This window comes from Falco naumanni, chromosome 11, assembly GCF_017639655.2.
Source record: "Falco naumanni isolate bFalNau1 chromosome 11, bFalNau1.pat, whole genome shotgun sequence".
In the NCBI taxonomy this organism is placed as follows: domain Eukaryota; kingdom Metazoa; phylum Chordata; class Aves; order Falconiformes; family Falconidae; genus Falco; species Falco naumanni.
Window position 1 is genome coordinate 8886097 of NC_054064.1, and position 23439 is coordinate 8909535.

Sequence of the window (23439 nt, forward strand, 5' to 3'; positions counted from 1 at the left end):
AGTTCTGAAATATAGTTACCAGGAAAACGCTCGTTTCACTGCATAGAAGGAAAAACCATTTTGAGTTAGCTGAAGCTTGGGGATAGATGGGGAAGGGAACAAGCAGTATCTGTCACTTTGATTTACTGCAGAAGTCAACAGTTCTCCGACAGGAATCAAATGTGACTTGGTAATGTATAGTAAATGGAGACTGTGACGATTGATTTCACAGTGAAGATAAATTCTCATGAAATGAACATAATTGCATGTTTATGAAAAGGCTACGTTGTGAAATAATTAAATTATTTTCCTGTTAGTTTCTAATTAAAATAAATAAAAAGAAAAGGGGGGGGGGAGAGAAAAAGTCTTTGTGTGAAATAGATACAGTACTGCTTAAAGAAGGGGAGGGTGAGTTTTGTTTTTCAGCAAACTAATTTATTTAAAGTTTTTGAGTGGGCCAATCTACTTTATAGACACCATGAAAGACCTTTGGAGATGGACTCCTCTAGTTTACTTACCTTAGCAGTACTAGATATTAAAACAGAGTATACAAGAGCAAGTGCCCTTTGACTCCCAGATCATTTTTGGCCCTGTCCGTCTACATGAGTCTTCCTTTAAGCAGCTGAAGTTGAGCTGTGGGGTCAAGCAGTATGTGTTTAAACCTAAAGCTGTCAAGAAAATGAGTGCTATTCTGTGTTAACCATCCTTTTCTCCTCCACAATAAACTGCTGGCAAGTCTTTTCGATTGGAAAAGAGATCAAATATATTAAAAGTGTGTGAAAGTAATTATACTGTAGGGAGAAAACCTAACGTTTGCAGTACTGCTGTGGAACATAATGTGAAGTTGTGTAGATGTAGCCACTGACAGACTTTCTTAGGCAGAGCTAAGAATGGAGGAGAGAGGATTTTGTCAGCGCCTCTGCTTACATGCAGTAGCTTAACCGGTGACGTCCTCATTGATGAACGTGTAAGACTCTTGTGTGGAGTTTAAGAACAAACAGCAAATTCTGCCTGTCCCAGAAAGTTGACTTTCCTTCTAGGATTTCATCCCAAACACTTTCCCTATTCCCCATGTATTTCCTGTAAAAAATATTCACTGATGGGTGCTCTTTCTTTTAGCTAAGTACTGTAGCCTTCACTGTGCCTTCCTCTAGGATGCAGCAGTCCCATCTCTCGCTAATGAAGAAGCACAAGCAGTCATCGTTTCTCATGATCTTGCCCAGTTGACTACAGGGTGCACATGTTACTATTTTACTAGATTCTGTGCTGTTCTAAAGTAATCCTTTGCCTTTGCAGTAGAGTAGTTGCACTTTTTTCCTGATTTATTTGTCAATAAATTGTATTACTGTATTACAATGCCATCTAAATACTTCTTCTCCTTTAAGTAAAGGAGAAATAATGAGTAAAAACTTTTTTTTTTTTTTCTACAAGCAGAGAAAAAGCTTCCTTTCTACCTCTTTTCCAACTCTGGAGAGATGATTTCTTTCTGTTTTGTGGGAGAAAAGGTTCTACTAGCTAAAGATTTTGGGGGTTATAAAATGGTAGTAGGCTGAAGCATTTGTTGAACTGGTGAATTTCCAGGCTTTTCTTACCAATACTGGGAGTAACAGCTGTACAATGAGGAAGAGTTACCTGGCAGTCCTTTGTTGCCCATCCCAGAAAGCTGACTTTCCTTCTAGGATTTCATCCCAAACAATTTGCCTATTCCCCACATATTTCCTGTAAAAATATTCACTGATGGGTGTTTTTTCTTTTAGCCAAGTTCTGTAGCCTGAGCCAAGAACTGTAGCCTTCAGCGTGCCTTCCTTTAGGATCTATGCAACAGTCCCAGGACAGAAGCTATGTTCCTCTTCACACTTACGCCTTTCCTTGGAGCCAAAGAAGCAGAACTGATATGTGAAATTTCCCTTTCCTTGTGGAGGAAGATCCCACCAAATCTCCCCGTCTTTTACTTTCCTGCCCAACCAGGATCCGGATGAAACCGAATGATGGTGCTGCTTTCCTCCCCTCTATGGTTCTGCGTGATAGCGGGATGTGAGCAGCATCCTGGGGGAGCGGAGAGAAAGCACAGGACTCTGTGCCTTCACAAGAACAGGTTCCTGAGATCTAGATGCTCCCCATAATCATGATTCAGAGCAGCAGAACCCACTACCCTTGCATCAGAGTTGACTGTCTGGGGCAGGCTTATTGTAGAAACAGCTCCTTAATCTGAGAAACAGATGAATGTCAAGAAGAGAGTGATCAAAAGGAAGTTTTGAGGGCATACAATAGGGCTGGAAATAGAACTGCCAGATGATGAATTTTAGCTACTGACTCTGGAGTACGCTCTGACTGTCAGGAATCGTATTGTATGAGAAACCGTGTTGTCTGGTAGGACCCAGGAAAGTACCCTGTGTCTCCTAAGCAAAAGGTATGGCTGTTTATTTTAGGTCCATGTTGTTGGCTGAGTGTTGCTCTAGAAAAGGATGGAGCACAAGTCTTCTCTGGGACTCCAAATGCACTAGAGCTTTAAGTACTGAATTTCTTCTTATGGACAGCAACTGGTTAACTGCTATCCATATATAAGGGAAATTGGGCAAGAGCCAAAATAAAGGGAACTAGTGAAAGGAGACCGGGTCAGAGGAGGTGTTGGATGGAAGCCAGGCTAAAGGAGAAAGCCTAAGATGAGATGTATGTTTTTGAATTACTCAGAAAGCTAAACTCCAGGAAGAGCTGGACTGTAAGCTATTCAGAGCCCTCTCTGTTAGAAATGGAAGAACGAGAGTCTATTTAATTAAAAAAAAAAACCCACAAATTTAACCCAGAAAAAAAGCTGCTAACATTTGTAAATAAACTTTTAAGATGCTGGTGAGTACAATATTTAAAAATAGGAAAAATATACAAGCCTAAGGAATAACTAGCCTTTATCCCCGAGTCCATTCCATTAAAAAAAAAAAAAGAGGGGAGGGGAAGGTAAAAACAAAAAAGGTTAAAAGGTGGGGGTGTTTTTCTGGAATATTTCCTTATTGTCATCATTGACAAAAATTCTTTGTATGAGAAAGAAAACATAGTATGGTGGATAGGTGGTGTAGCTATTGAGGGTTAAAACTGGTATTGCCAGGCAAAAAAGGGGTTCTCAGGGAAGGGAACCAGCAGTGCCAAATCCATGCTTTAAATGTCATAGTCACACTGGGCTTGAAGAAAATTCCCTGGGGGGATTGTGTGGGCTGTGAAACACCAGTGACACTGACCAGGGCACGGCTGTTGGCAGCGTGGGCTGTGTCACGGCTGGCAGACTCGCCGCAGCTCGCAGGCAGCTTCACCCTGCGCGCTCGCCGTGTCCCAGCGCGGCGGGGGTCCTGCCGTCCCCCCCGCTCACCGGGCTGCAGCAGGAGCCGGGCTCCCCCCGGCTCCCTGGGACTGACAGCTGGGAGCAGCTTTTGCCTCTGGGTGGCCCCAAGGCAGATTCCAGAACGGGCTGCCATCCCTCACCGTCAAAAGCATCAAACCTTCTTCTCCGGGGAGTTATGGAATATTTTAGTGCCAGTTACTGTTACTACTGCAGATTTTGGCCTGTGCCATGTTAGTTTTGGCTGCGTTTCTGTTCTGCATTACATATGGGTAGATCCTTCATGGTCCAGGCTCAACTATATACCGATCAGTGTATCTCCTGCTCGTTTTCACCTTAAAATTGGGGGGGGGGGGTTGCGTGTGTGAACTGGAAAATATCCTTGTATTTCTGGGAGACCACTTAGCTGAGTTAGGTGGTAAAACCCTGAAGTGCTGTTATTTTGTGCCATTGTCTCAGAGGTTGTCTCTTTGGCGTTTCTGGATATTAAGAAAAAAATCTTCAGAGACACGTGTAATTAATTTTAATTAGCATTCACATTGGACTGATCTGAAATGGCAGGCCTTGATAGAAAATGTTAGTCATTGCTGTTAACTCAGAGCAGATGGTCATTATTGTTTCTTTAAAATACATGATTTGCAGAGCTTCTATGAGAGCTCTCTTATATGAAAAATAGTGCATATGTTCAAACCAGCCGTTGTGGAATTACAGGTGTCTATAAACTGTAGACCAAGACTAAGGTTGAATAAGCAGAGTCTGTGCAGTTGCGTTACACGTTGAATAAGTAGAGAAAATACAGCAGGGTTTTGCCCAAGATTCTCTCTCCCGATTGTGCATATATATTTGGAGTATCTGGATTCGGTTATTTTCTCCCTTTTTTGTTTTAGGTGACTATTTATGAAACCCATATTCTGTATGATTTCAATTTCAATCAAACGAGAAACATCTAAGAATTGAATCTTTTGTGGTTTTCATGGCATAAAATTGGGCCGATGTGCATTTGGTTCTAGATTTCTAAAGCTCATTTTAATTCTGCTTGCATCCTAATAAAAAGACCAGACATTTACCAAAAAGTCACTTGAGATGATAAGCACAGTTTGAAATCCCTGTGAATGAAGATATTCCTTTATCTTTCAGTCTGTGAGTAGCTTTGATTGTTTTAGCGCGACTGCTCAAGTTAAATGTGGCTTTATGTTCCTTGGAGGATTAAAGTGTCTCATAGGCACAATTAAAATTTCACTTAATAGTCTTGCTCTGTAATTGCTGTTCTGTCTCCTCCCACGCTGGCAAGAATAAGCGTATCTTCATTTAATCTTGGTTTGTATTTTCGTTCTATATATATAAAAAAAATATTACATGCATATACGACACATCTCTGTCTACTGAAATGTTCCAGATCCAACTCAATCTAAAAGCTGTCTGTGCATGTGGTTAATATGATAATATATACGCATGTTTATTAACTGGGTTTGTAATGTGTCTGCAGTGGTTGTCCTTAATATTTTTCCAGGTTTGTTGGAGATAAATATTTTAACCTTATCTTAGTATTAAGCTATTGCAAGAGGTACTATATTTCTCGAGGTCTAGCAGCTGAGTTTGCTCAGACAGCAAACAGTTTGATGTGCAGCTGCTGTAGAGGGGACCCCACTGGTATTGCCTTCGCTGTAGGAGGCTACTAGAAAGTTCTTTCTTTGTGATTTTCCATCGTGTGCTATTCACCTGTTGGTCTGGGCTTGTATAGTTCTGCTGGTTTATAGGCAATCGAGCCTTCTCTGTGCAATGCTGGCAGCCCAGGCTTCAGGGCTAGTAGGACGGGAATGCCAGGAACTCGCAGCTGGGCTTAGTCTTCCACCTAAGCTGACACTTCTTCATTTCCTTTTGTACACTTTCAAATATTTTTATTCAAAAGTTTTGAATTTTGACATTCAGTGTTCAAAAACTTACTCAATTCCACCATTTTCATGTTAGAATTCTTCTGTGATGGGAGGGGTTAAAGAAATGCCTATAGACAATGTAAAGGTAATTTCTGCCTTAGGGAGTTGACTTTTGGCCCTGAAATATGTGGGGGAAAGGAATCCAGTGTGCTGGAAGCAAAGGTAGTAATGAAGTGAAGAAGCTGTAGGGTGAGCAGAGTTAGAGCTGGGTGTCTGCTGGGCTCTCAGGTGGTGGGGTTGGCCTCGAGAAGGTATGTCCTGTGTCTGGGACGCCTCAGGGATCAGAAACAATGCCTTTAGTCCAGTTGTCTCTTCCTCTCCATAAGTAATTATGTTCTGTTTTTTTCTGGAATGCAGTTGTTGAGGTTTATTTATCTAGAGTATAATAAAATCTGCAGATAACGAATGGTATTTTCCACTCTGGAAAGATAGTAGTAGCATGATAATTTCCGGTAATGCCACTATAGATAAATTTTCGTGGACTATGCAGGATATTAAATCACAATGATAAGACCCTACAGGAGGATGCAGCATTAGGTAGATGTGGTATATGCATGTAGCTTTCCACAGCTTCCCCGTTTGTGTTAACATTTTAAAAATATTGAATATTCAAGGGAAATGTTGCAAATAAATTGTACTTTGAGGCATGTTCTCATTTGTTGTATCTGTTTTGTTTCTACAGTCCCTTAGACTTAAAGATGCCTGAATATCAACAGGATTTGTATCATTGAGAGTTCATCTTTTTTCCTTCTTGGTACACTGTGTTATATCATTCCCTTTGATGTATGGCATCCCATTGAGCCGCTATAGAGATGACAATGAGAACATGACCTCACTGTATTCCATATGGAGTAAGTAGGTGAGGATTGAGTAGTAACTGTTTCTGTGCTGGTGTCTTCAGCAATTTTGAAAAGTGGAAGATGAGAACAAAACAAAAGATCTGAATTGTTTTCAAGAATGTCTTTACGGCTTTCCATGAGACGCCAGTGGATTTCTAATGAGTAAAACATGCTAGTGTGTTTTTGTCAGATTCCACTAGTAACAGGAAAAGGACACACTCTTTTCAGAAGTTACTTTGGCTCTTTTTCCTTTGGTTAGTTCCCGTGCCTGTCAGCCTTTCTGGAAGAAAGGAAGGCAAAGGAAGTCTAGTAGCAAGAAGGCTGGTTTGGGAGGCAGGCATCCCTTTCCCTACCCTGCTGTAAGCTTCCTGGGAGTTCTGGCTCAGTGTGTACATCCTTCAGATCCTTACTTATCCAGAAACTTGTGTCTTTGGTGGTGGTGGAGTAAGATTAGCTAGACTAAAATGGTGGAGCTCTCCAATACTGGAGGGAGAGGGGCCTTGGAGAGCTGGGGCCATCAGCTGCTTGGCCATAAGGTGTCCCTAGACCTAAAGAAAGTCTTGGTACAGAGACAGTAATGCGGGACTGCCAGCTCCCGTGTGTGTGAAGTGGTCAGCTAAAATCCCTTCTTGTCCAGCTATGTTTTGTGTAGCAAGTCACAAAATGCCAAGAAGTTTAATACATAACATGACAGTCCTGAAAAAATGTTTTCACAAGCTGGTGTCATGTTGTTTTGCTCTTGCAGATAAGTATTTTTGGAACTTCCTTATCACTATGTTTTACAGCCTTTATTTGGTCTATTGTTATTTTTAGTCATCTTTTCTGAGAGGACCCTTTTACCATTTCAGCTTCCTATTTCTTCAAAGTTATAGCTGCTTAGTTAACTTAGCCAAAAATCTTATCTCAGTAAAAGTTTCTCCTAACAATAAATCAAAGCTTCCCCCCCCCCCCCCTTCCCCGGCCACTTCATTTTGCTTCTCTCTTTATTTTTATTGAGTTCTTTGTTTGGTTCAGTAAATGTTCACTCAGAGATCCACGATATTGCCAATTGAATAAAATTCAAGTGTTTCGTCGTCAGTTTCAGACAACGGCATCTGAGGAGGTCATCCAGGGTATTACGTGCCTTAAAGTGGGATTAGTATATTTGGAGTCGGAAGAAAAAGGTTTCATGTTAAATTCCTAATCAATAAAAACATCTGCAGAGCTTTCAATCATTTGTACTGTCAGTGGCTTTGCCTGAACTATGGGACCTGAGCCTGGAGTGTCTCTGTCCCTTTGCGGGGGGGTTCTCGGGGGGGCATGCAGGTGTGCTGCCTGCAGCCGCGCCAAACCACGCGCCGGGGGCATCTTCGATCCAGATGCTTGCAAGGACTGTAGTGCAAGCCCGGCGCTGAGCTGATAACGTGATGGTTAGGTGTCACGGCTGCTTGGTGGTCAGGCGGGAACCCTTCCTGTTCAGTTACAACTTTTCTAACTGTTTTTTTTTATCTGGTTCCTGAGACTACCCCTCTAAAGCAAGGCTTGGAGCTGTCTGGGGACGTTGCTGGGAGTGGGAATTGCATCAAGTCCATTGCATTCCGGCAGTGTGATGGTGAAATCCCACCAGTCCTTGAATGCTAAAGAAGTTGATCTAGGCAGTGATAATAATAGCTTTAATTCCTGGTTCTGTAGCATATTCAATGGTTGTGGTGTGGGATTTTTTTTTTTCCCCTCAAAACATGTGGCAGAAATGACCTCTGTAGTTGCATGATGAACCCGAAGGACCTCTTGTCATTGCTGTCCTTGAAAGTGAAGTGATCTCCATCACCCCACCCCCATTTCCCCTTCTCCATAGCTTGCTAAGGAAAGCAAACAGTCTGGTTGCGATGGAAGATGGATTCTTGTGCAACTGGTAAGATCTAGCAAAATGTGGTTTCCGAACCTTGGTGAGCTAAGCTTGTGGCCTTTCCTCAAAAGGCTGTTGGCTGACAAATTTACAGCGATCTGGTCTGTATATAGGATTTGAATGTGGAAACTAATGGCTAAACCATAAGGGGAAAATCTGTTCTGTTTATTGGAGAATTTACAAGTACCACCTTCCTACATACGTATTTTTCCTCCTTTCTTTTTTCTTCCATTAAGTGATTCCCTATATTTATCTAATTATGTGAATTACCTGCAAGAGGTGTTAATTAAACGTGCCTCGATTTTCTTACTATGACAGCAGACATCAGAGGTTTGGTTTGTTTCTTTAAAATATCTGAGTATGATTGTTTTCTTTCCCCTTTTACTGATGATGTCTGAAAGCTACAAATGGTGTATAACGCACTGAAAGGACTCAACACGGGGAAAAGTTGCACCATTAATTATTTTGATATTTACTGGTCACAGCAGCAATCAGTGACAAGACATGCAGTTTTGTTGGCACGTCTTATGTGTTTGTCCTCTGCATCACAGCAGCCTTTTTGTTTTCCATAAAAGTGCTCCATTTTGGCAAAAGCTGGAAAATTGATTTTAAGTAGTTTCACGGTGCTTTCAGATGATTATTATTTCTAGAGCTGTGCTGTAGCATTCTAAGATATTTTTAAGTACTCCATGTAATTACTAAACAAGCACCTGTCCCATAAACTCTGTTTTCCAAAACAATTACCAAGTAATTTCTGATCCCAAAGGATTTTTAATTTAAAATGCTGTGTGCATGATACAAGAGTAGTAAAATGCTGGTTTTACAATGTGGTGTTCTTTGTTGTAGGAATGTTTACAAGGATTACCGTTTCCTTGAGCTAGCCTGTGATTCCCAAGAGGAGGTGGATAGCTGGAAGGCATCTCTGCTACGAGCCGGTGTCTATCCTGATAAATCCTCAGTAAGTTAAACAGCTCACTAGTTCTCCAGTAGCCGCTCTCTTTAAGTCAGAAAAAAACAATCCTGTCATCTGGGAAAACATGATACCTGCAGGTATCCCAGGAGATGGTAGCCTTTTCACTGTACTCTTCTGTGGCAACTTTGAAATATTCCTAATGCAGTATTTTAACATCAGTTTGTGTGTCAAACCTCAATGTATTAAAAACAAAACAAAGCAACCCACAAAGCAAACCTTCCAAAATGTTTTTCACTGCATCTATGTAGTAAAAAGCATTGAGGAATTTGGGGTTTCCTGAGCTTCATTGTTTCTGTAAATGTCTTCTAAGGTGAAGATGTGCTTTGAAGTGTTTATTCCCTCAAGCTCTGCATTACAAAACTGACAGAAGCATTCCAGGCAATCATGTATATTTATTTTACTGATTCATTGCATGGTTTTTTGTGTATGAAACACGTGCTAAACCTTTCCAAAGGCAGTTTTACTCAGCTAATCGTCATGTGGAGCAAATTGAACAGGATACAGTAAAAAAGCCTCTATTAATTTAACAGAAGTGACAGAAAGTCAGGAAATGGAGTATGCCCAACTACCATTTCATATTTTTGCACTTAGTTATTTTGATATTTAATATCAAGCGAAGGTTTAAGGCGATGTATCCAGAGAGAAGGCTGACTAGCAAAAATACCTGTTGTTTGAGCTTTTGAATGTTTCTGTGATGCATGGTTCACCTTCCTTCACTAAGTCTGCTGGTCTGCTACATTCCTTCAGCGGAAGATCCGTTCTGAGAAATGATGCTTTGATTTTGATGTAATTGGTGCTTCTTCCTGCTTGTTTTGCATGGCAAGGCCAGGTCCCCTGAGGCCAGGGTCTTGTGCTGTCTTCTATCTCTTCATCTTTCTCTTCCTTGTATCTCCCCTATACCTATGATACCTCCATGGCTTCCAGTATAATTCTGCATCTCCTCTGGCTGCTATTTATGCAAACAATCCTCAGCTTTCTCTCTGCAAACCAAGTTTCAAAGCTACCATGGAAGGATAAATCAGAGAATCCTTGAACTGCTGGATTTTCCAATTGTCATAGGAATAAACAGGGATGCTGATAATGATTAAAGAACAGTTCAAATACAACTTTAGCAGGAGACCCGCCAGGGATCTGAGAATTTAAAAAAAAAAATAAAAAATTGGTGACTTTTCAGTAGATCAGTTCTTATCTGGGACCATCAGAAGTCATTTTACAAGGGTTAGTTACAAGAGGCTACCTAATTAATTCAGTACTAGGGACAAAATACTGTTGCTTGGGTTTTTTTCTTGCTCAGGTTTTAAAAATGATGTCAAAAAAGCCTGTTGCTGCCTCTGGTTTAATCTTGTTTTCTGTGACATGTTTATTGTATTCATATATCTGTTACTCTATCTTTAAACAAGACAGACTAGTTGGATTTCTAAACTTCTGTCTTCCTGTCTCTTCCTTCCCCCTCAAAATATTTTGTATTTAAAATATGTTTACAAAGAATTCTTGTTCCTGTTTAAACTTGGTCTGTCAAAGGAGTCTTAGAAGATGAGAGACTTCCTTGGAAGGCAGAAGTGGAAAGGAGTCAAAATTCAGTTCTCCTTTGAGCTGGAATTATCTTTAGGTTACAAAAAGAGTGAATATTATTGTTCCAAACTCCTGTAGCTTGAAATTCACCCAGTAGTCCCTCAAGCTGTTCAAGAGAGATGCTTGATGCTACTTGAGCCTTGCAAAGCACTTTGTTCCTACAGGACTAGAGGTCCAAATGTGGACTGCAAGTCTGCCGTTAAAGTTTTGAATTTTGCAGAGCAAAAGCTCCAAGACCCAGGGTACCTTAGAAGCTCCAGTGGGACCAAAATAGAAATCAGCAACATTTCGTTAAAATCCTGTGTGTACTCCTCACTTTCACATCTTCCTCTGACAGTATAAAATAGTTTGAGACACACACGCACACACACACACACCTTCCAGTCTTTTATTCTCTTTCAAAGATTTGGAGACGGTGGTTTTATGTGTTTTTATGTAAGAGAGACTGCCAGGAAATGGCAGCAACTTGTGTTTACTTCAGTGCTTCCCCACAGCTTTGCAATCCCGGAGTTAAAAAGGCAGAGAGGTGCCCTAGCCCCTTCCCAGACTGACCTCCTCCCTCTTCTTCATGCGCGAGTCACAGCTGGTAACTCTGAGTATCCAAGGCTTTGGCACCAGAAGTAGAAAAACTGCTGCTTAGAAATGAAAAATAGATTAATAGCGCTGTAAACCTGGAGCACGGCAGTGGGGGAGCTGGCCTGCTTTCTGTAACTGCCAGCGCAGCGTGCACAGCCCGGCGTTTGGAAGCTGAGCCCTCTGCTTTCGCGCCCGCTCCGCTGCTCGCCTGCACGGGCGCTGCTCTGAGACCCAGCGCGGTTGCCCCTAGCTGGGTTCCTTCTGCAGGAAAAGCAGGAATTTGTCCCCGAATGAGACAGATTTGTTCTGAATTCCCAGCAGGGGTAAATGGCTCAGCTAAGAATACTAATTTGGGGGTTGGTGTTTTTTCAGTGTTGCTACTTAAAATGGTGTGATTACAGCGGTAATGAGGCTCAGTACTTACTCCCGCTAATATGAAGTCTCTATGACTAATTTAATCCCCTAAGCTAAGTCCAAGGTGGTCGATTCTTAAATTTTCTTCTTGCCTAAACAAGTATAATTAATATATTAAAGATCAAAGGCCAGATGTCGCCCCATTCCTCCATTTCCTCGCTTCACTCTGCCTGCCTTCCCCGGCCCTCTGCAGATGGGGATGTGCACTCACGTTCCTATAGTCGCTCCTTTGTTAATTACCTTTAATCACCCCTCAGTGTTGCTCTATGAGCCCCCGAGTGCTTTTGCAGTTTGCCAAGTCACCTCCTTCCCCCAGGAGATTTGCTTTTGTCAGGACGTGGGCTTTGACAGCCACCCGGATAGCAATGAATCAGTGTTTTTATTTTTCCAACCCATATGCAAGTCAGCTTGCTTGATATAAATCATACTGTGGCCAATTCACTTTGAAATGGGATATCCATTTACCAGCTGACTTTACTGCTGGGTTGCTGGACCGATGCATCCAAAAACCTCCTTTTTTAAAAAATGACTACAACTTTGTGACTCACCTTTCCAGACTGTATTTCTCAACTGTAGGCTGGTGTTTATTTTGACTGACTTCCCACTGTATAACAAACACCGTTGATGCCAGCTTATGGCAAAACTGGCGGTTAAAAAAAAAAAAAAAAATAATAGCACAGATGTTTGTCGTAACTTGCTCTGCGCACTTCACCTTGCTAGCACCGTCCGTTCCTTTCCCCCCTCTCCTCTAACGCCATCTCCTCCTTGTTTGTCTTGCTAATCTAGAAGTTCAATATTTGTTTTTAAAAAAGCATTGGGTCGTGAAACTTTCCGTTTGTTGGCACGTCGCAGGGAGCGGCTGCCATGCAAGGGGAAGCAGACACGTTCGGGGGGTTGCTTTGTGTACTGGAAGTTCAGCATTACCAACACATGAAAATCCCTCTGGCTCCTGTCCCATCCCATCCCTAGATCCTTTCAGGCCTCCTTTTCTTCTCCCTTCTGTTAGTGTCCACCGACTTCCCGGGAGCTGCTCCTGATTTACACTGAAAGACGCAAAAGCGGAATCAGAATGTTTGCGTAGAGAGGAAAAATTTGTAAACCAGCATGAATTTACAGCTTTGCTGAACTTTTTAAATTCTTTGTGGATGTCCTGTGCTCCTCTGGAAGCTGCCTAACTCAAGGGTTCAGTGAATGTTCTTTGAGTCAGTTCCTCATTTGGTTTGAGCCGTTTCCAGAACTGCATGACTTAGACTGAACGCATGTAAAAATCAATGTATCTAATATTTCTTTCTTTTTCCCTCTTCCCTCCTTGCTGCATCCTGCAAAGGGGAACAACAGAGTAAGTTGTTTGTCCTTTTACAAAATTCTTTTGTGTCCTGTCTCAAGGGTTTTGTCAGGAAAATTGCTTTCTCTTTTGGTTCACGGAGCTCTTGCCTGCATACTCTTAACAGCAGACTCCTATTAAAAATGTGGGTGCAAAAGTGTCTTCTAGAAAGCACTTAGTGGTTCTTTGTTTTAATTTTGGGGAAGGAGATGTGTTACATGTTGCTGAGTGTTGTTTTTTTAAGGCGGTTCGGCAAGAATGATACTATAAAACAGGATTGGGACCAAAGATTATGAAGGTATAGTAATAAAGACCTTCTGAGGAAAGGTTACTACAGTCTGATGAAACTCATTACAGCTGGATTTTTTGACCATACATCAAAGCTTGTATTAATGGGCAGTTATAAAAACCCAGCACTAAAGTCTTAAATAACAGATTTGCTGGCGTTGTTGGCTAAGCTGAAGTAGATCAGTGTACTGGCTTTGAAGGTGCCTTAAAATGGATGGAGGAGGGTGGGGTCAACATTTGACTTGGCTTCTAGACCCTTGATGTGTTCCAGCTGGACAGCAGCAGAAGGGTGTGGGGTGTGGAGAGGGAGAACTGAAATATGCATGGTAGGGTTTGGGGTTTTTTTCGAAAGTAAGCAGCACATAAAAAGACAGTTTGGCTGATGTTGATCTGATAAACTAATAATCGAGCGGTTCCCAGGGTTGGGACTTTTTTAATGCTGTTTTTACTGAGCTTAAGAATGGAAATTGCACATCTCACACTTTGGAATATGATGCAGAGAGAGACTGTCATACCACGGAAAGAATTTATACAGCTTTTGTGCTCCTCCCCCCCCGCTCCCCCCCTTCCTGTTTTGGCACATTAACCCTTAGAAAGATGTATCGAGAGCATCAAAAGATGCTTCACAGCAAATGTTGAAAGTAGCCCCTGAAATAGCGCCTGTAGCATCTCTTCGTGAGCTCGAAGCATTTCTGGGGTGTTTGGGAAAGACCCAGGTGGGTTTTAAATCATCTGAAGGTTGGGGAATTTTGTCTGCTTTTAATTTTTTGTATTTTTAACCGGGTTTTGATCATTTCTGTCTACATAGTAGCTGGGCTCAGAAGCGCCAAAAATCTTCTGTTTTGTTGGCCTGCCTGAGGAAAGGGTTTGTTGTGGGTGTTGGGTGTAGAGGAGTTGAGAGAAGTGGTGTACTGATGGCATGGGGAGAGGGACTTTACACCGGAGGTGGTATGAAATGTAAATGTTAACTGCGTACACTAAATGGTCAAGTTAATGTTTATGATGTTTCTTTACGATACGCTGACATAAGGCTTTGCTGCTGCAGTGGATGCTGGTCTGGTCTCCAGAAACTTAGATGCTCTGCCAAGGGAAATGGGGGTGGACGGGGCACCAAGAAGGCTCTTGGGGTGGGCAGAAACAGGTCTGGAGGTCAGGAGGTGCATGGACCAGCTTTGCTCTCCAGAGACCTGACCTACAGGGCACCCCAGGGACATCGGGACCAGCAGCACCTGACACGGAGTCAGTTGCTAGCATGAGGTGGGATACCCATAAGCGAGCACAGGAGGAACCTGTGAGAGCTGGTGGAGCTCTTAGCTCTCCTTTCACCCTGAGCAAGGGGCAGTCCTTGCTATAGGTTCAGAAACGTTCTCCCTCTGGCCTAGGCTGTTGGCCAGAAGGTAACTCCAGAAGAAATCTCCAGAAAAACATCCTGATCTTTCTCTTGAGCCCAGTTACTTCCAGGGATTCTTGTATCCTTCCCTGTGTTGTGTGTGTGTCCCCTTCTCTTTCACACAGGTCATTCATGCTGGAGTCTGGAGGTTCCATCATCCCAATTAGACAGACAGAATTAACCTGCAGCTGCCTGCAGAGGCTCAAACCTGACAAACATCTTGAGATTCTGCACCTAGTGGCATGAAAATGAAATGGGTAAACCTGAGAGATGACAAGGGAGTTTTTGAGAAAGGGTTGGGGGAAGAGAGGAATGGGGGACTGAGGAGGATGATGGTTTTTCAAAGCTGCTTACTTACTGATTTAAGTGCTGCCTTACTGTTCTGGTAGAGATTTGCTGGCTTGCGAGCAGAGCTGTAACCCTCCTAGCAGGGCTACCCGGTGCAGTATTCATATCGTGGATCATGTCGTTTGTACGTGTGTAAGGATCCCAAACCCACCCGCCCGTTCAGATCGTGGCTGCTTTTATACCTTGGCCTTTAGCTTTTCACTCTTAGATTTACAAAAGTAAAAATAAACATTGGAGTAATGAGTTCCTAAAAAAAAAAAAAAAAAAAGGGGGGGGGGGGGGCGGGGAAGGGAAGTAAAGAGGATTTATAATCATCATCAGACTACTAATCATTTTTATTTTTACTTTTTATTGTTGCACAGTCATTAACGTAAGTGAGATTTCTCACATGGTTAAAGATAAATATATCTTCTCAAGCTTTGTTGGATCAAACCTGTGAAAGGGTCATTTAGAATGAGGTAATGGAGACCCACCTCATTCAGCCAGCACATGTTGGCAAGCCACGTCTTGCTAATACTAAAACTGCACTCCCCACCACAGCCGTGCGCAGAGGAGCGGGGTTATTGTGCAGGGCATTGTAGTTTCACTCTGGGTACCAGAGGCAGAGGACCTGAATGCTTCTGGCTGGTTTAATCCACCATTGTGAATTTGTTTCCTCCCCTGCGCATCTTCATCACCCTCATGTAAAAAATAAACAAAAAAATCCCCCTAAACACCCCTCCAGAGCCAGCTGTTTGAAAACAGCAGCAAAACCTGTAACATTCTCATGATATCCATCCTCAGTACGCTTCTGGCATTGTTAGAAGATTAGACAGGTGCTGTGTCTTTACGAAATTTTGCTTCCCAATCCCTAGGCACTCAAGCAGTAAAACAACAACAAAAAAGCCCCCAAACCCCAAAGTGACACTTTTTTGAATATAAAAAATTCACCTTTACCTTGTCATCCTTAATCCCCGAGTTAGCCAATCATTTCTGCTTAATTGGAATGACTAAACACTTTAATGCTGAGCTCAGACTTGAGAAAATGCAACTTGGGAAATAAAAATCTGATTAAATTGCTTTTTGTGGTTAAAGTAACTGCAAAGTTCTTCTACTTATTTTGCATTGCTGTGCTTGCTGATACCCTCTACAAAAGAAGTATATAAATCGTATATTCGCATCTCGGTCAGTGGAGTTGTCACAGTGCAGATAATAACTGCACATGTGAGCATTCACTGAATATAAAGTCAGTTAGTGTAATTTAGTTTTAATTTTCTCTTGGGAAAAACAGAATTCCCTTTGAAAGGAGAAGGAAAATACTCTCCCTGCCAGGTCAGTTTGCCTGTTATTCCTTAAAATACTTCTTGGTGACATATTAATTGCTTAGATTCAAGTATTTTTTTCTTCTCTTTTTTTTTTTTTTTTTCTTTTCTTTTTGAGTGAGGTTTAGTAAAATGCAGATTCCAGATCAGCTACTTCATTAAGAAGACCAGATGTCCTACTGCCTCTTGAGACAGTCCTGGAAAACGGGAACTTAGTAAAGTCAGGATACTCATTCTACTGATGCATATGACAACAGCTCTCTCAGTTCATCTATTTCACGCTTGCCTACTGACATGTAAATGCAGCTATAGTGCCAGAAGCCATATGGATCCTTGCATTGTAATAAGGCTCCGAGATGCTTTCTTTTTCAATTTCGGCCATGTTTCTGAAGGGTCTTCAGTTACCTCCCAGACACAAACTCTGACTCAGCCAGTTACCCGCTAGGCTGATGCTCTGTGAGTGCCCCAGCCAGGTTCAAACTGAAAGTGGTTCTGCTCTGGGATTGCTAAAGTCCATCTTTGAGTTAAGTTGCTAAACTAGAAAGTAAAGACTTGCTTGGGTTTGCTGCATAGTAGCATTTTTAGAAGCAAACTGTGCTGATATGTCAGAGGGTGAAACGGTGTAGACAGAAGTGTACATTGTGCATTCACTGCTTTAACTTTTTTTTTCCTTTTTCTTTTTTTTTTCTTTGTCCTTTTTTTAACTAATGTATTTTAGAAAAGGAAGGCATTGAATTCTAGGAAAAGAAGAATCCACTTCAGTTATGACAAAAATTGGCTTTGGGCCAACTAGGTTTAAAAATAACTTTTAAACGAAGTGTTACGTATTTTTTTTTAATTTTTTTTTTAAATGTGGAAAAATGCCATAATTTTATAGACAGTGTTTCAGTCATTGCTTGGAACAGATGAATTGAATTTTACAATGAAGTCACGGTGTAAAAGAGCAGACCCAGTGAGTGAGCGTGCATGCGCACACATGCTGGGTCAGAAGCAATCCAAAATCCAGGGAGGAAAGGAAATGGCAGGCGGCTTTTCAGTCCCTTTCTTGCTGCCTCACTGTTTCAAGCATGTGAAAACACATATCGGATAAAAACTATCGTCTTGTTCTCCTGAATATTTGTGAGTTCAAGCAAGGACTAGGTGCAGCCTCGCTCCCCAAATGTTCCTGGAGAAACGGAGCAACCCTGGCTTGTATTCTTGTAAAAGTAAAAAGAATTGCTGGCATGAGAGAGTTAAAAATGCAGAGGCGGGGGGGAAAGAGATTCATAGTATTGCATCAGTTGCACTGACTGTAACAAGATGCAGGCTAACAGACTGAATGATTTCAAAACCAGTCCCAGCGAAGCTGGTAACTGCCTATCAGGGGTCGGGGGTTCAATAGCTGTCACAGGGTTTTACATTTCTGCTGTTAAATGGGACTGCTGACATTAAACAAGCTCCAGGAAATTTAGAAACGAGCAAACATTTTTTTATTTCTGTAATGTATTCATGGTGGGCTCTTTACGTTGCTTTTGGCAAGGCATCTGCATATTGAAAATATTTTTAAATTCTTCATTCTTTATGGTGCAGCTAATTTTTGCACCACTTCCACTCTGGTGAAGGATTTCCTTGAAGCTCTACAGAAAGGTGAAATCTCTCTGGTGGTGAAGTTTCAGATCATGGAGTGTGAGTGTCAGCCCTGTTCTGGACACCCAGTGAGGTTTGCCCGCGGGAAGGCAGTGGAGGCAGCCAGCCTCTAAGGATGCTTTCCCAGCCATGGACTGTTAGCGCCAAGGGCTGGCCAATGGGGAGGAAGGTGCTTCTGGATGGTGCTGCACCAACTGCTGCCACAGAGGTCCCTTGGACCCCAGGCTGGTACCTGCAGCTGGAGTCCCTGTGTCCCAGGTCTTGTAATAGCTGCCATCAGGAGGGTCTGATTGCCCCTTGAGCGCGACGCTGTGGGGTCACCCATGGTGGGGACCAAACAGAAGGGGAAGCTGGCTCATAAGTATCCCAAGGCTTTGGGACAATCCTAAAATATCCTTCTTGTCTTCCAAGTCAGTAAATGCACAAAAACCTACTCCCAAGTAGTAATTGGGAGTAAATAAAAATTTGAAGGATTTTTTTCCTGCCAAAAATGTCACCAGGCTCACCCTTCCATAGCATTTACAGTGTGACAGGAAATGTAGTCATTGGACACGAGGGTGGAGGGCAGCTGGTGAGCGGCCAGATACTTCTTTTCTCTCATTTACAAGGGAAAACAAGATGATCAGGAGAAGCTGAGTGAGGAGATGAAGACATGGACTCCTGAATCTGACCAGAAGACCTTTTATTAGTCCAAAACCCATGCTTATATATTCTCGTTCGCTGTTCACGTACAGCATACTAAAATATCATTGGTTAATCAATACTGTTCACATGCTTCTTGGCTACATATAATTGGTTAATTACTAAGCTACAAACACACTGAACTTTTTGCATTTTTTTTTCTCTCTTCTTTCTTATCTCTGTGAGTTTCGTCTTCTCAGCCGGCCGCCGAGACGTGGCATTGCTCATCCGCTCCAGCTTTGCTTCATATCCCATTTTTCTTCTGGGCGTTCAGCCAACCTTATCTTACTTTCTTTCTTCTTTAGCCTTCAAGGTCTTTCACAGGCATCGTGGCCTCCAGCACTTGCTATAAAGCTCTCTACAGCCGAGTGCTGTTTTTCCTGACTCTGTTTTGGACAAAAACTAAGATATACAATATCTAGTCTGATACGTATTTCATCATGGATTTCTCTAGCCTTTCCTACCTGTCTTTTTTTTGGGGGGGTGGTGCATGCATGTGATAGGTTTATAATTACTTTCCATATGCCCAGTCAGACTCAAGTCCCATGTTCTGTGTAAAATCCTCCATTCTGGAGCTGCGTTCTCTGCTCGTGTAACTCTCCTGCCATGACACCACGTGCTCCTGTTCCATTGTCACCCCTCAGCTCCTGTCCCGCCTGTTTCCCAGCTCCACTGTGGCCTTGGTGGACTGATGCCTTCCCTGTCCTCCTCTCTTTGTTGTGTTGTATGACACTTGATATATTGAGTGCACAGATTCTGGAGAACTGGGATTTCCCACCAGGAAGAGCTGGCTATGGACATTTCAGGGTGTTTGATCAGTGCAATTCTTTGGTGACTTTCATACCCTTGTTCCTGAACACCCTGTTCCTGCAGCTGAGAAACAAGTGGTCTTACTCTGTTTCCTTCACATTCTTTCTCTTTTAAACTCAGCCTCTGCTTTGCTGCTTTTATAATCAAGTTATTTGTAACTTAAAGAGAGAATTAGGTGTCATTGAATGTGCCAGTAAGTTCAACTGACCTATGTTAAATAATTCGGGCAGGTGTAAGCTGTGTGGCTGGTGAAAAGGAAGTTACCGTGAGCTGTTACACCAAGGGTCAGGCCCATATCAGACCCCTTAAACAGCCAGATACTCAAACTTTCTGGTTATATTTGTTGCACAGTGTTGTCTGGACCTGTTGGACAGCAGGGGTTTCTGTACCCGTGGCGGGATACCCAAGGGCATTCAGGGATGTCGGCTAAAGAAAGTAACCCAGAGCGTGGGAGATGAAGTCCATGAGAAAAAATTAGACCTATGCCTATGTAATTTGGCATTCAGTTGTACTTCCGTGGTTTAAAGCTCTGCTTGATTTGCAGACTGAGGTATTTTCCAGTGGAAGTGGGAACCCCTGTGTAACGACTAGAAGCCTTTCCAGTCGCAGGCCGGTTGTCCCTAGCTGCGTTCAGCAAGCGCTGTGTAGGAGTAAGTCTGTAGTTGCCTAGGACCACAGTCTGGAAACAACCGCTGTACCATAATGCTAAGTTATAGTTATTAAATAGGATTTGGCTGATTCCATTAGCAAATTCCCAGAAGCACTGTGAGCGAGACTGTCCTTATCCCTGCTGTGAGGGCAGTGAACAGAATGGCAGAGCCCAGCCTTTTATTTTTTATTCACTCTGGCAGCTGCATACAGTCAGGCATCCTCAGATAGCTCCATCTCTTCCATATCGCCGGCAACCCAAGCTGGGGCTGCCACCGCTCAAGAGATGTGGCGCGTTCGTGCCAGCTCTGCGCAGCGAGGAGCTCGGTGGAGCTCAGTGGGCATAGCTCCTTGGCGTTCCTCAGCTGAAGGCTTCGGTGTCGGTAATGTTGGCTCTACGGCCGACACCGCCAGCAGGCAGCCTCAAATGTGTTGGTGCCCGGAGCTGTGGCATTGTACACGAACCAGATTTGGTGTATTTATATGCAGGCCAATATATAGCTCTGTGTGTACGTACAAGTAACCGATGCCCTATGCAAAGGTAAATTCTTACCCTCATTTGTAGGACTTCTTTACTTACAGAGCAATGGCTTCTGGTTAAGGGCTCACTGCTGATTGAAATGTTACACCTAAGGGAGACAGTGAGAACAAAATACAGCATTGCCTGCAGTTCTGAACACCGTCCGTGTTGCCCTTGAAATGGTGAAAATCAAGGCTCATTTAGGAATCTTGACCTTCACCTGTCTTCAGTAGTTCGAAAACATCAGCTCTCTATGTATGCTCTTTGTTCTGTACTGCTCAGCAGGAGATACCTCTTAATCTGGGAAGTGAATGCGTAGGCTCAGAAATGGTTTGACTGCAACCAGTCCAGGTTGTGGAAGGGCTGGAAGATGGGCACGGTGAAGTCAATGGCATCAACTTCCAGGGAGCTGGAATTTCACCCGCTGTGAGTGGGTGTGTTGTCCTTAGCGGTGTATGTTTTTAGGGGATTGTTGTTTTTTTCCATGCTTTCTGTAGTCTGATTAGTCTTCTGCTAAAATGAAGTTCTCCTTTCGTAGAACCAGTCCTGGCATTGACTGACTGGGGCTGTGATTTCTGCCCCATGTCGTCTTTCTTTTATTTAGTTCCATCTTATTTGTACAGTTTCTTTTGTCAGCCACAGCATGATGCCTTTCCAGCAGCTGGTTTTAATACTGTGAATAGATACTATTTGTCTAGAAGCTGCAGTTGTGGACCAGGATCCCATTTTACAAATTTTGAGTAAAAAGATGGTTCCTTACTATCAAAGAACGACATGAGAGAACCGATGGATAATTATGGAACGGTGTCCTGTCTGTGTTTTTTGTTAAAGGCTTGTCACTAGCCACTGAGTGCTTCTGGAAACAGAGGGTCTGAAGGCAAGCTACCTGTTTGTCACTGCTCTGACTAGCAGAGGATGTGGGATTTGGGGTTATTTTGTTAGTAATGATTTCTGTAAAGAAGGAGCATGATTTCTTTCACAGGAGTTCTCCCCCTCAAGCCTGAGAAGGCAGCATTACGAGTGGTTTGGAGCAGGTTTGGAGAGACATCTTCATCTTCCCTTTAAAAATACCTCACTCCAACATCTTTCGAGCACGCGGTGATTTCTTTCTGCCTGTCTTTTAAGAACAAATGGTGATTAATCCTCCTGTTCTGTTTCTTTACCAGACTGTCTTCAATTCATCTCTAAAATTTGACACTAGCTCATTTGAGTGCCCATGCTTACCCGCTTGGAAGCCTCTCAGCTTAGAGTATGATTGGAAATTTGCTCAAGTGGTTTTGTTGGGTCGGTTGTTCAAGTGATTTAAAATCAGTAATTCTTGTGAACTCACCTGGATGTAAGCAGGCCTATGAAGTTCTCATCCTTTTGTTTCAGAGGATTTTACCCAAGACAGTGAGTGTGTGTGTATGTGTTTCAAAGAACCCTGGTGTCTTTGCTCCGGGTACGCTGCATGGGTTTCCCTTAGTGTATACAAGTATCAACGTTTTCCCATCAAACCTCAGATCTTTTCTGATGGCATCCTGCTGGGGAATTGCATGTATTTTTAGAGATCTGTGTCTAGAATGGTCTGTGATTATTCCTTCCAAGTCTGGATCTCTTGACTGTGGTCTGCTTCACTCTCCCTTCGTAGACAGTGGGTCGATGGAAGCAGAAGCTCATCTGTCCTCAGTGCCAGATTCCTTGGTAACTGTTTGGTAGGTAGCAGGTGAGCAACCTGACAGTAAAGCAAAGCAACTCAAATTTGCAATAGAGTACTTAGACACACATCCTTTCTCTGTAAGGCTCAGGCACGTTGCCACTCCATGAAAGATAAAAGGATGCAGCACTTCTCAGTGTGACCTATTCCTCTTTCATACGTTGCTGGGTTTTCAGGCAAAGTCGTTCCTGTCTGTGCTCTTTCTAGTTGAATCTTCCATTTCGGATGTTGGAATGGTTTGCCTGACCTGAAAGATGCTCCTGTTTTAAAGCAGTTACTTACATCTTACTTGCAGCTGCATTTTTTTCCGAGGAGCTCTTGCTTCTTCAGTATTGGTGGCCTTTATTCTACTCTTTATAGCTTTTTTAAAAAATATATTTCATCATATATAGAAGAGCATTAAGCTGTTTACCAGAGTTTACAGACAGTCACAAATACCTGAAAGATTGTCACAAATACCCCGTTCCTTCCAAATTCAATCCCCAACTGACAATGGAAAATCACAGTTCAAATATCAATGATGCTTTTGTTGTCAAGCATTTTGGTAAAAACACTACTTTACTATGGTAACTCCACAGTCCCTTGGGAATCACTCTTCAATGCTTTCAACCTTCAGTTTTTTTCCTTGACAAGTTTCTGGCTATATCCTGGAGAATTTCTGGAGTCTGCTATGGATCTACAGCAGCTTAAAATAGGGGGAGCAGCATAAACTAAAACACATTATGTTCGGTATGAAAAGGAGTAACGTTGGGCAAGGGAGGTTTCCTGTGCAAATTAAAATGTCTGCATTCACACTTAACAAGCTAAAAAATTCATTAGAGAGTGAGGTAGCATCACTAAGAAGTTGCTACCATGTTTCCACTCTGCCCTCCTGGACATCTGCAAAAACGAGGTGGTTCTGCTACAGAACGTAAGCTCTGCTTGACACAGAATGCTTTTGTTAATATTTTTACCTGGAATCTCCCACAGCAAAATATTTTAGTCAGTCCAAGCTCAGGCATCACGGTGTTCAGATCTGGTCATTTGTTTGGAAACCAATTTCTCTTATTTTTTTATGTACTTACTTTACTGCGTTTAAAGTCTCTTTGCTGGAAGATAAGCTTAGAAACACACAACGTGCTTCCAAAATGTGCTAATTAAATAAAAAAAAAAGAAAAAAGAAAAAAAACCCAAACCCTGACCCTCATAGCTAAAGAAGTTATACATTGCAAGTTATATTCACCCCTTCTTTGGACAGTACTATTTCTGCCTGCTGTGTGTCTGGTAACATATTCCAGAGAGGCTGTGCGTGCAGCGAGTTTTTTGTT

The 23439-nt window shown here is 42.5% G+C and overlaps 1 protein-coding gene across 6 annotated transcripts in view; it reads left to right on the top strand.

Annotated features, from left to right (window-relative positions):
- The window catches only part of DNM3 (dynamin 3), a 186084-nt gene that overhangs the window by 120140 nt on the left and 42505 nt on the right, over positions 1-23439 (top strand). For 3 of the 6 annotated variants that reach the window (XM_040610499.1, XM_040610496.1, XM_040610497.1), the window contains exons 17-18: positions 8812-8923; positions 12828-12839. In XM_040610499.1, coding sequence (XP_040466433.1) covers positions 8812-8923; positions 12828-12839 — 124 coding nt within the window. The remainder of the gene's footprint in view (positions 1-8811; positions 8924-12827; positions 12840-23439) is intronic. The other 3 variants (XM_040610500.1, XM_040610498.1, XM_040610502.1) reach the window with 1 other exon arrangement.